General features: G+C 39.9%; 1 protein-coding gene across 10 annotated transcripts in view; it reads right to left on the reverse strand.

The window, feature by feature from the left end:
• Positions 1 to 14,120, reverse strand: part of ROBO2 (roundabout guidance receptor 2) — a 582,091-nt gene that overhangs the window by 34,430 nt on the left and 533,541 nt on the right. For all 10 annotated transcript variants that reach the window (XM_073584464.1, XM_073584461.1, XM_073584462.1 and 7 more), the window contains 2 exons: positions 10,092 to 10,134; positions 6,517 to 6,644 (listed from right to left, as the gene is read on the reverse strand). In XM_073584464.1, coding sequence (XP_073440565.1) covers positions 6,517 to 6,644; positions 10,092 to 10,134 — 171 coding nt within the window. The remainder of the gene's footprint in view (positions 1 to 6,516; positions 6,645 to 10,091; positions 10,135 to 14,120) is intronic.

Here is a 14,120-nt window from a genome sequence, read left to right on the forward strand (position 1 = left end):
TTAGAGCTTACACTATCGGAGAGAGAGGACTCTGCTCACCATGAGAGCTTACACTCTACAGGAGAGAGAGAGGACCCAGCAGACCATAAGAGCTTACACTATCGGAGAGAGAGAGGACTCTGCTCACCATGAGAGCTTACACTCTACAGGAGAGAGAAGAGTTCACTAACCATAAGAGCTAACACTCTACAGGAGACAGGACCCTGCTGACCATAAGAGCTTACACTCTACAGGAGAGAGAGGACCCTACTGACCATAAGAGCTTACACTCTACAGGAGAGCGAGAGGACTCTGCTCACCATAAGAGCTTACACTCTGCTGGAGAGAGAGCCTTGCTGACAGCAAGAGCTTATACTCTACAAGAGGGAGATACTTACCCATTTACTATGGAGATGCAAATGACTCTGCGTATGACCTGACCACCACTGTACAAGGTATCATAATCTTCTCAATATCATAGCTGCAAGGCATTATGCATTGCAATAATGGAAAATGAACTTAGCCTGCTCTCTGATGCTTCAGCAGTGCATGAAATGGTGGAGGGCAAGTTTTTTTTTCGGTTATCCGAAAATCGAATATGAAAATGTTGAATATCACGTGAAACTATAAAGTTCAGGAAATCCAATTTTCTACAGCTGGATCATCTCTAATGGAACTTGATCCTGGGTATTCATATGAAACCTTCAACAGGCCTCCCTATCACTCATCTACCACATACAGTTTGTAATGCTGGTGCTTCCTTACGCCCCTCTCAGAAATTTACTGTATATTTACTGCTGATTTTTTATTTTTTACTTTATGGACAAGAGCTACACAGGGGCCCCATTATCACTGTGTATTGTTTCACTGGGTTCAGGTGATCTCCCTGGGCTGAGGGCTGTTTTAGGCTGGTGTTTCACTGGGTGCAGATGATCCACCTAGGTTGAAGACTGTTTTCAGCTGGCCATACACTTTTAATAGTTATCAGACAACACTTATTTGACCAACAGTCATTAGTAATGATTAATAATGTCTGTTGATCAAATGAGGGTTGGCCGACAGCTGTCAATCAAGAGAGGAGAGCGAGTCTTTGCCAGATACCTGGGATGGTGGCTTATCTATTTTGAGGTCAAAGTATCGGACCTGTTAATAACACAAATTTGATGGGTTTTTATTGATCTGTGTATTTTGCGCAGTCATCTTTTAGGTTCTTAATTCAAACACACAACACAAGGGGTTGGAAAATTTTGATAATGAGTTCAGAAAAACTTGTATATCCTGAATTGTAAAATTTTGATAAAACTTCATTTTGTTTATAAAACCATATGAATTTTTTTTTAATGTACTGTACAGTATATAGATAAAAAAAAAGTTGGCATTGACGGCTCTCCGTTAATAGTTTGTCCCTGTTTAGAGAGATCTTGGGGTCATTTAATAAGAATAATATTCTCAGAGAAATCTTGTAATGCGTCTTTAATAGAGTTGAGCGATACCGTCCGATACTTCAAAGTATCGTATCGGATGGTATCGGCCGATCTTTAAAAAAAGTATCGGTATCGCCGATTCCGATACCGGAAGTCCCATTCAAGTCTATGGGACTTCCGGTATCGGAATAAGAAAAACCCTTTCCTGCCCTTGTACAGCCTCTCTGGGGTCTGTACGGGCCTTTCGGGGGGCTGTGCCGGCCTGCCAGGGGGTCTGTGCAGGCTCCGGTGGTCTGTGCCGGCCTGCCGGTGGTCTGTGCAGGCTCCGGGGGGCTGTGCCGGCCTGCCGGGGGGCTGTGCCGGCCTGCCGGGGGGCTGTGCAGGCTCCGGGGGGCTGTGCCGCCTGCCGGGGGGCTGTGCCGGCCTGCCGGGGGGCTGTGCAGGCTCCGGGGGTCTGTGCAGGCATCGTCCGATGGGACTACAAGTCCCATCGGGCGATGCCTGCTACCATGACAGTGATTGACACATTAGCCAATGATGGGACAGTAGTAGTCCCATCATCCGGCTAATGTGTTAAATGTAAAAAAAAAAAAAAAAATTACATGCTACATACATACAACATGCATACTACATACATGCTACATTCATACTACATACTACATACATGCTACATTCATACTACATAAATACTACATGCAACATACATACTACATATATACTACATGCATGCTACATACATACTGCATGCTACATACATACCACATATATACTACATACATACTACATGCATGCTACATGCATGCTACATGCTACATACATAACACATATATACTACATGCATGCTACATACATACTACATGCTACATACTACATATATACTACATGCATGCTACATACTACATGCTACATACATACTACATATATACTACATGCATGCTACATACATACTACATACATACTACATGCTACATACATACTACATATATACTACATACATACTACATACATACTACATGCATGCTACATGCATGCTACATACATACCACATACATAACACATATATACTACATGCATGCTACATACATACTACATGCTACATACATACCATATACATACTACATGCATGCTACATACATACTCCATGCATGCTACATACATACTACATGCTACATACATACTACATATATACTACATGCATGCTACATACATACTACATGCTACATACATACTACATATATACTACATGCATGCTACATACTACATGCTACATACATACTACATATATACTACATGCATGCTACATACATACTACATGCATGCTACATACATACTACATGCTACATACATACCACATACATACTACATATATACTACATGCTACATACATACCACATACATACTACATATATACTACATGCATGCTACATACATACTGCATGCTACATGCATGCTACATACATACTACATACATACTACATGCTACATACATACCACATATATACTACATACATACAATACATTCATACAATACATACATAGACATACAGTACATATAACATAGAGTAACATACTTACCAATACTTGTCACATTGTTCCCCGAAGCCATTGTCTTTTCCGGAATAAATATTAACATAACAAACCACAAAAATACTCACCCACGATCCGAAGCAGTCCACGAGTGTGTCCCACGATGATCTTGGGTAGAGAACTGCAGCATCAGCTGTTGCTGCCGTTCTCTACGGGCTGCAGGAATCCAATGACGGAAGGTAGGTATCCTTCCGCACTGTATTCCTCCGCCACTTAAAAAAAAAAAAGTCCCTAGTCTCACTTTATGCCATTGCTGTGTGGGAAATTCCCACGCAGCAATGGCATAAAGTGAGACTAGGGACTTTTTTTTTTTTTAAGTGGCGGAGGAATACAGTGCGGAAGGATACCTACCTTCCGTCATTGGATTCCTGCAGCCCGTAGAGAACGGCAGCATCATCTGATGCTGCAGTTCTCTACCCAAGATCGTCGTGGGACACACTCGTGGACTGCTTCGGATCGTGGGTGAGTATTTTTGTGGTTTGTTATGTTAATATTTATTCCGGAAAAGACAATGGCTTCGGGGAACAATGTGACAAGTATTGGTAAGTATGTTACTCTATGTTATATGTACTGTATGTCTATGTATGTATTGTATGAATGTATTGTATGTATGTAGTATATATGTGGTATGTATGTAGCATGTAGTATGTATGTAGTATGTATGTAGCATGCATGTAGCATGTAGTATGTATGTAGCATGCATGTAGTATATATGTAGTATGTATGTAGCATGCATGTAGTATATATGTAGCATGTATGTAGTATGTATGTGGTATGTATGTAGCATGTAGTATGTATGTAGCATGCATGTAGTATATATGTAGTATGTATGTAGCATGTATGTATGTAGTATGTATGTAGTATGTATGTGGTATGTATGTAGCATGTAGTATGTATGTAGCATGCATGTAGTATATATGTAGTATGTATGTAGCATGTAGTATGTATGTAGTATGTATGTAGTATGTATGTGGTATGTATGTAGCATGTAGTATGTATGTAGCATGCATGTAGTATATATGTAGTATGTAGTATGTATGTAGTATGTATGTGGTATGTATGTAGCATGTAGTATGTATGTAGCATGCATGTAGCATGCATGTAGTATGTATGTAGCATGCATGTAGTATGTATGTAGCATGCATGTAGTATGTATGTAGTATGTATGTAGTATGTATGTAGCATGCAGTATGTATGTAGTATGTATGTAGTATATATGTAGTATGTATGTAGCATGTAGTATGTATGTAGCATGCATGTAGTATATATGTAGTATGTATGTAGCATGCATGTAGTATGTATGTAGTATGTATGTAGTATGTATGTAGCATGCAGTATGTATGTAGCATGTATGTAGTATGTATGTAGTATATATGTAGTATGTATGTAGCATGCATGTAGTATGTATGTAGCATGTAGTATGTATGTAGCATGCATGTAGTATGTATGTAGCATGTATGTAGTATGTATGTAGTATATATGTAGTATGTATGTAGCATGTAGTATGTATGTAGCATGCATGTAGTATGTATGTAGTATTTTTTTTTTTTTTTTTTTTTTAACATTTAACACATTAGCCGGATGATGGGACTACTACTGTCCCATCATTGGCTAATGTGTCAATCACTGTCATGGTAGCAGGCATCGCCCGATGGGACTTGTAGTCCCATCGGACGATGCTTGCACAGACCCCCGGACATCAGCACAGCCCCCCGGCAGGCCGGCACAGCCCCCCGGCAGGCCGGTACAGACCCCCACAGGGTGCACAGACCACCGGCAGGCCGGCACAGCCCCCCGGCAGGCCGGTACAGACCCCGGGCAGTCCACACAGCCCCCCGGCAGGCCGGCACAGCCCCCCGGCAGGCCGGCAGAGACCCCCGGAAGGCCCGAAATGACGGCGCATCATGATGCGCACACACCACGCATCATGATGACGTCAGGCCGTCAATCAACTGAACTTCCGATTCCGATGCCGAATTCCGATATTGAAAAAATATCGGAAGTCGGTATCGGAATTCCGATACAGCAAGTATCGGCCGATACCCGATACTTGCGGTATCGGAATGCTCAACACTAGTCTTTAATGCTATTTTTTTTAACTTTTCTTTAAAAAAAACCTTCCACATTTGGATATATGTTAAGAGTTATTAATGATGTAGTGGGCAGTTGCATTATTGCCTTGAAGAGGCAAAAATGCATTTAAATACCTCACCATATTATTGTCGATACAACCATAGATATAAATGTAGCCAAACATGTAATTACACTTATTATTTTCTTAGTTAAATTTATATCTGTTTCATTTTTCCATACTTTATAGCAAAGAAATAAAAATGAGGCCTATTAGAAGTAATTACACAGAATGAGAATGTATTTGCTAATTGAGTTTGGTTCACTTTAATAATAGCGATCTTTCTTGTATTGAGGTTAATCTGTGGTCTATTGAACCCAAACACACATTAAATTATCACGTCAACCTGCTTATAAATTGCCTTTATGGGTGCAGAATAAATCTTGTATTTACGTAATTAGCTTTAGGACAAAACTACAACAGGCACATCTAGAAGAATAGAAATATCAGCTTGAGATGCGTTCTTTAAAGTCAATCAATAGTGGACGCTTGATTTCTAGAGGATTTGTATAGGAAGGATCAAGACCACAAGCTGCTACCGAAATAATTCCCATTGATTACAGTAACTAAAGCTGGAATACCTGAGAAAAGCTGAAAAGAGATGGTTACAAAATACTTCAGCCAGGAAAAGTAATTCATTGTTATTAAGAAATATTCTGGTCTTCTAGCATACTATACCCCTATAGTGTACCTACAAATCATATGGCGGTCTTCTCGAGCCCTACCATGGCTGAAACATGCATTCCAGCACATAATATAGTAAGATTGCTAATGTAAGGCTATGCTGTTCCTCAAGCTCCATTCATTATCTATAGGGCTTCTGCAAAAAGCTAAGTTATAGAACTATTTCCAGCAATGCCATAGGCCAAGTGATCCCCAACTCCAGTCCTCAAGAGCCACCAAGTGATCACATTTTCAGGAAATCCTTAGTTGCCACAGCGATAATTCCATCATCTGTGCAAATCAAATCAAATGATCACATATCCATAAGATAAGTCTGTGAAGGTCCACGTTTTAGGAAACACACAGTTCAGCAGAACGGGAAACTTTTATCCCTACTAGAATGGCGCAGCAGTGCACATTCTTGACCAGCACACCACTCACACCATATGGTGCTGCCGAGCATTAGAGAACAAATAAGCAGTGGTCGGGAGTCCCATCTGTTGCACAATTTTGTAATAGGAATAATGGTGCCCTGACTGCAATAAAAAGTCCCCAATTAGCAGATTGGTGCAAGTCCCACCAGTCGGACCCCACCGATCAGCAGTTATCATCACCTATCCTGCGCATAGTTTCTAGCTTGCATTCTCTAGACAACCTAATAAAAATTCAGCATATGATAAAGATTTTACACCATCATGAAGATTAAATGTTATTAAAAAAAAAAGTACTGACCTCCACATCCAAAATTCACTAGATCGTTTGGTCCGTTGTTGCTGTTGTTTACTGGCAAGCTGGAAGCTGGCCAGGAGTCGGCAAGCCATGGATAATTGGGGTCACTTGGGTTTAAAAGTCCTGGGCGACTGTAGAGTTAAAAAGAAGATGCGTTATTTATCAATATCGGTAAAAATGTTTCAAGGCAGTACAAAAAATCCCGAAATGTAAATCACTTCATCCAATCATCAGTCGTGTCTCCATGAATCTGAATGAAATATATTGTCTGGGAAATGGAGTAAGCTATCAGCTCGAGAGGAAACCTTACGTGGGGCTATGTGATAAATGAACACCTCAAGGGAGCAATCACTCACAATGACTCTTCGGAAACAGTCATTTCCAGGACTTTAAGCTACTTTTTTCTTCACCTTTCACATTTCAAATATGTGCCTGTCATCCGTAAACTGATCCTTTTTTTTCCCCGCTGAGCTTTGTAGTATAAGACAAGGCGGGCTGGAATTAAACTACTATAAAATACATTTAATCTCCTTGAGTTCATTCCTTAAATCTCGTGTTACCATGGTGATGGGATGCATTCTGGTGTCGATGATATCTGTAGGTGATGAACGTTCCAGTTTGATCTTTTGGTGAATTGATCTTATGTGAATTCTTAAATGACTACATTAAAAAATGTTCTCATTGAATTTGACAAATGATTTGGAATGGGTCAACAGTGAATTTAGGAAAACACCATGTGCCATAAGCGTCAGTACCTGGGTTATCATTGAGAGCTAGCTGAAAAAGAACACAGATGTGACTGACTTTTGCTTATAGTAGAAGAAGTTCTGGGTCAGAGGAGAAGAATTGTCACCAAAAATAGAGTCAACAATTTGGAAAGTCATATTTGTTGTATTGTCCTACACTAATGAATTTTCTATCTATTGAGCATGCCCATCTCTTGCCCACTGAGGAACAGCTACGCCTTATCTGACCAAAGTGATCAAATATAAGTAAGTCTGCATAACTTTTTTTTTTGACTATCATCCTATTTGATACATAGTATATTTCCAATGATCATATTGGAATCATGCTTAAACAAGACATTTCACTGTAGTGTACCTTCCCAATTGCTGTTCCACCGATTCTGGAACAGTTTTTACTTTTATTTTTTCAGTGGCCCTCCGTTCTAAAGTTATTTCATCCCGGTAAGAACTAAGTCGATTTTTCCTTGAATCTACTGGGTGTATAACATAGAATGTTTCTGTGGATGTTGGCTTTTTTTCCTCTTATGATGGCGAATCAAAAACAGCTGCCCCCACGTAAAAGTTCTGTGATATATGTCCAGTTGGTAAGAGTTTCCCAATTGGAAAAGATACTCAATTGAAATTGAAAAAATTCTGTAAAAGATCCTCTTTAACCCCTTCCCAACATATGACTTACTATTACAACATGTGCCCGCCCTACGCTGCTAACCACTTAGATGCTGCTGTCTCTGATTCCACATGCCCATCAACCCCCTCGGGACATGATTGTGGGGTGTAAAGACCAGCCTGTGGCTGGCGTTCATTGAAGACCGTGTTTTTTATTTTATACTTCACTACTGAAGTTTGGTAAACCTGTAATCGTGCCGACCTGGTGAATCATGTTGGCAAGTTATTTTTGCCAAACAGCGAATACCGTAAAAACAAGCTAAAAATCTATTGTGAATTGCATTTTCTGGCTATAAATTTTACCGCATTTGGATTTTTTTTCCCATTTTCCAGTATTGGTAAAATGAATGGCATCATTCAAAACTACAACTTTTCCCACCAAAAAACAAGCCCTCATGCCGCTATCTTGGTAGAAAGGGAAGAAAAAAAACAAAAGCGCAAAAATGGAAAATTGCCAGGGCAGGTTGGAGGTACTTTTTGGAATCAATAAAAATGTGGTAAACGACAATAAATAGCCACTCAGGGGAACCATCCACATTTTCTGTATACTACTAGTGATGAGCGAGCATACTCGTTGCTTGGGTTTTTCCGAGCATGCTCGGGTGTCCTCTGAGTATTTTGGCGTGCTCTGAGATTTAGTTTTCGTCGTCTTATCTGCATAATTTGCAACTGCTAGACAGCTTGAATACATGTGTGGAATCTCTATATGTTCGGGAATTTCCACATGTATTCAGCCTGTCTACAAGTCGCAAATCACGCAGATGAGACGATAAAAACTAAATCTCCGATCACACCAAGATACTCACAGGACACCGGAGCATGGTCGGGAAAACCCAAGCAACGAGTATACTCGTTCATCACTATTTACTATCAATTAGATGACATGTGTCATCTACTCACTTGATCACTGCAGCCGATCACTGGAATCAGCAGTGATGCAAAGGTGACAGCGTAGGACTGTACTGGGAAGGAGATTGGTGAGGAGCACCAAGGCAGCAGGGAAGTTATGAGATAATTATTTTTTTTATCCATGTTGGCGTGGTCCTTAATGATTATCTGTAGATTCACCCCAAGTTGGATAGAAAGACTAGTTTTACATATAGGGAAAAGGGAGGGGGGAATATCTCAGTAACGGAGAGGCTCAGGAACAAAGGAAAAGCATAGTTAGATTCCGGAGAAAAGCGGCATTTACTGCAGGTACAAAATACACATTAATGGGAAGTGACAGGTTCACTTTCCAAAAGAAGCAGCATTAGGGCGCTGCACAATTCTGTATGTTATGTTTTACATTTTTACCCCAGCAGAATACACTTAGATCTGTTCCAGGACAATTATTTGTGACCCTTTTAAGCTTCCTTATGTCAGTGCCTCCTAAACACACGAGCATATAAGAGGCTCTTCGGCTTACACATTTATCATATTTTCCAGCCATAACAGCTAAAATGCATTTCGTCAAATCAAAAGTAGCATTAATAATCATAGTAGTTTTCCAATAAAACGTTTCCTATAATTCCCTAGGAGAAGACCCTGTTTCCTAGGCAACGGCAATAAAGAAAAGACACTCTTCCTGCAACGTCCATGAGCTCTCGTTAGGCCTAATCTCCTTTTTTTTTGCTAAAATATTGATTAAATAAGAGATTGCGAGTTGTAACCAAGGTCTAATTGCCATCTCTATATTGGCAAAAAGGGAATGTAAATGAGGATATATGGGGGCACCATCAAGTTTTATCAGTTTCAATTGAGTAACCAAAGTAGGGGAATTCAGTCCTATCAATCCACAGCCTATCCATCATCCGTGAATCATTTATTCTGTGATCGATTATGTGTAATCGTTCACTCAGGGCAATTTATAAGGAGCCAATAAGCAGGCTTAGGCAATGGCAACTTCATTTGCTAATATCTTCTTAATGCAATAAACATTCTGCTTGCAAATGAACACATCACTTATTACGCTACGCTGGTTTCGAGGATTTTTTTTCTCCCCCTTAGACCTCTGGGAATAAAATGGGAAACATCTGGGTCGGTGTTCACCGAAGACATTGGGTTGTGCTGTAATATTCTAGATAGCTGATCTGCTCCGAAACGAAGGCCCCCGAGTAGCATAGCCTTGGGACACAAAGACAGAGGTGTACAATTAGAAGATGGCTTTTTAATTTCACGGCCTACCTTCCGTTACTCATTAGTCCTCCGTCTCCTCTTTGAAATGTGACTGTGGATTAAAAGCGAGAAGAAAAACAAAGTCAATTATGTTTTAATGCCAAGCTCATCATCACAATGGTCGTCAGAGTGCAATCCTAGTAGTAATTACTCCATTACCAAATAACTGCATTATATGAAACGTACAGCTCTGGCGAGAAAATGCAGCTCTTAAGAAAAATAAAAAATTGGCATGCCTGTGATTTCATCAGACACAAAGGAAGATCATTTATTTTGCTGTACTCTTCTAAATGGGTTTGTATGTGCTCCGAGAGGAAGGATAAAAAATTACAAATATAGACCGCAAGATACGTTTTTTTCTCCAGGCTCAGCATAATTGTATTGGCACATGACCAAAGAGAATGAATAGAAATGACATACAGACGAAGCAGAGCTGAAACTGTCATAGGTTCCTTAAAGAGGACCAGTCACCAGGTCAAAGTCGTCCAGTTTTGGCTCTTATTTTATTCCCGCTGTTCTCCTCAGAATTCTGCTTTTTTATTTTTTAAAGGCCTTTTTATTTGGTGCTAATATGGTCTTTACAAGAGGACATTGCTCACAAGCTCCTCTGGGGCGTGTCTTTAGGCTCCTCTGCATTATTACACTGTGAGCCACGCCCCCTTAGTAAACACCATAAGAAGTAGAACTTTATAATAAGGCCCATATTTCTGAAACCGTATCACAGATTAAACAAAAATAATAATAATGATAACTCTCTGTTGAACAGTGGGAATAAAATAAAATAAAAAACTGGACTCTTTTTGACTCGGAGACAGGTCCTTTTTAAGGTTCAATGCACTTGGCTGTAATAGGTCTGCCATAGAGGTTGATGAAATCTGTATTTTACCTCTTTATGAATCTGAATTGATACAGAAGAATACACAGAGATTTTTAATTGTATTTTAGATAAATTGGACAGAAAGAAAATGTTCCATGCTCTACTGGACTACATATGTATGGAAGTTTCTCCCATATATACATTACCTTTAGCTTAGAATAGCACCATACAAAGTCCAATGGAGCCCATATGGCAGGAAACAAAGACTGTATTATTACTAAAGATATGCAAAAGAAGAAATTTCTCAAAAATTCAGTTTTGCCAGACAGCTGCCATACTGCTTGATTATATGGCCGGGAACACGAAAAAATAATAATAAAGAATTATACCAAGCTACCATATGTTCACATCTTCTCACCTACTGACTAGACGTCATGTGACCATATGGGGCAAAACCTACATAAATTAAGTGCATTACTCCATGCAATCAAGTGGGGCGCAATGCACGTCACAATGTGAGTTGCAGCCCACATGAGTATGTTAGAACCAGTCAGTGCTGAAATACTGAAAAGAAATGAGCCAACGACTGGGCAAGAAACTTTACTGGCATGACAATTGGGTTGTGGGGATCTTAGAACAAGTGAATATAATTTTCCAATTTCAACTTTTTGGATATAACACCTTAGGGGTCAAAAGAGACCTTGGGCCATAATAAACTTTTTTTTTGAGGGGGCAGATTTCATTTTGGATTCATCAAATTTCCCAATTCCTAGTCAATTCAAGCAAATATGCCTTAAACAAATGAGAGTTGTGTTCATCCCTACACTCTACCAAGACAATGTACTGACTGTCCTTTGCCATTTAGTCTCCATGCACAGGACTCAGGCTAAGACTAGGTTTACTAGCAGTCTTATGTAAAAACAAAGAAAATGCATCATTCTAGAATACCTAAATGAGTTGGGCCTCATGATGAGTTCTGTTATATCTGTAATATTTTTGGATGTGTTTATATTACTGATCTGTTAGCAGATGTGGGATTGCATTAAGGGTTTACTGGGTACAATGAGGAACATTTGTCAAGACTGGTGGAAATCGAAAAGGTGGTGTTACCCAACATTCCTGTCTTACAGACTCAGAAATGAGAAGTATCTGGTGTGATGGGCACTACCACCTGCTTTGCTTCCTCCTGTATCCATAAATGTTCCTTTGTGTAAGCACCATGGTAAACTTTGAGGATGGTGACATTTTTGAGTTGTAAAGGATCAATTTAAGTCCACATGCATTGCAATGTAAAACCAAAGTAGGATACAAAGAACATGAGAGCAAAGATGTATCATCCAACTACAGCTTTTATACTCTCCTTAGATGTGCAGACAGGCAGTAAGATTTTTATCATTTTAAAACGAACCTGTCAGCACGATTTTGCTAAGTAAATTACAGGCATTGTCAGGTTGGTAGTGTTAAACTGATTAAAATGATACCTGGGTTGAATTAATCTATCTTGTGGTTCTTGTGTAATCAGTGTTAGATGTTTTCAGTTAATGATAGGCCCGTGCTTTGGGGCGGGACTGTAGGCAGAGTCTTATCTTCCTGCTCTAAGCCAGAGAGACCTGCCCACAGCCGGCCCCGAAGCACAAACATGTTCCTCATCATAGAGACAGAGAAACAGACTGTTTGTATTTCGGGGAGGCCTGTGTGCAGACTCTTTCCTTGGTTTCTCTGGCTTAGAGCAGGAAGATAAGACTCTGCCTACAGTTCCATCCCGGAGCATGAGCTTGAGCATCTCATTAACTGAAAACTTCTAACACTACACAAGAACCACAAGATGGATTTCTTCACACAAGGTATCATTTTAATCAGTATAACAGCGGCAACATGACAATGTCTGTAGTTTACTTAGCAAAATCCTGCTGACAGGTTCACTTTAAGGCAACCTTTTCAAGCTGCTCAAGTCTTGGGGAGACTGAAATCCCAATAAAACCACTTATGACGAAGTTTTAAAAAGAGAGAAATATCCAGCCAAGGAAAGAAGTGTCTGCAGGATGGCTCCCATTCACTTCCAACCACAAAACTGAACACTGGTTTCATATCCCCAGGGGAATTGGACCTCTATTTCAGAAATGAATGAGACTTATCAAAAGACAATAACACATGAGTGCATACAATGCTGCTTTACGGTGGACATTCACTTTAACCATTGCTGACTGGCTATGCTTCAAGTAAAGTCATACTGTTAATACAGAAGTGGAAGTCAAGTATAAATCTCTATGATGCCAGAGGTAAGAAAGCCAATCACAGGAATGGAGCTAGCCATCAGGTAGACTGGCCCAACACAGGTGCAATGGCTTGAAAGCAGGTCGTTGTGCCCTATACACCATACTTTATTTAATTGATAATTTTATGAACGTGGGAGAAGTACAAAGAGCCATAATAAGTATCTGACCCCATAGTGAGCCGACTTTGTCCTCCAAATGTACATTTCTTATACACCAAGACAATAGACAATGAGGAAACAAATCAAACAAACGTATCACATAAGGATTAGTGGTAGTCCGGCTTCCATGCAGGTGCTCCCTCTACTAGACAAAGAAAGGGCTCTCTCTGAAGGTAAAGAACACATCTGGCACGGAGCTACCGATGGAGCCATCATGTCAGCAGTAATCCTAATATTAGAGGAATGCCCATATGTTCACTTAATTAAAATGCTATACATTCCTGTAATAAACTTATAAAAAGGGAATTAAAAACAAGAATCCCAAATATCAGATAATCGCTGCCTGAATGAGGACTGGAAACAAAACATTGCAACCAGTCAGTAGTTAATCAATACAGGGGAAGGCTGTCAGATCCGAGTCCTTGTAATTAAAATATGCATTCCTGCCTGACAGCATCAGCTTCCGTCTTAGCCCAGGAATTTTTATGGTTCTGTAAGCTTTTAGCATCTAACATGCTTTAATGGGGGGGCACTGGGAATGGAAACCCATCAATGTCAAGAATGATCAGGTCAGATAGAGCCGCACATTAGGGCTCATTCAGATGTCAGTTTTTCACGATTATAAATTCTATTTGTTTTTTTCTCTCGTACCTTTTATTGTTCATGTATTTTTGGGGACCAAGTGGACTTTGCAAAATCAGAGAGCATGACCCAAGTCACTACTCAAACTCCACGGTACAAGTCTATGGGTCGGTGAGAAAAATCAGAGAGTACTTGGATGCCATCC

Source organism: Dendrobates tinctorius, unplaced genomic scaffold, assembly GCF_039654945.1.
Source record: "Dendrobates tinctorius isolate UK_male_01 unplaced genomic scaffold, ASM3965494v1 ptg000084l, whole genome shotgun sequence".
Classification (NCBI taxonomy): Eukaryota; Metazoa; Chordata; class Amphibia; order Anura; family Dendrobatidae; genus Dendrobates; species Dendrobates tinctorius.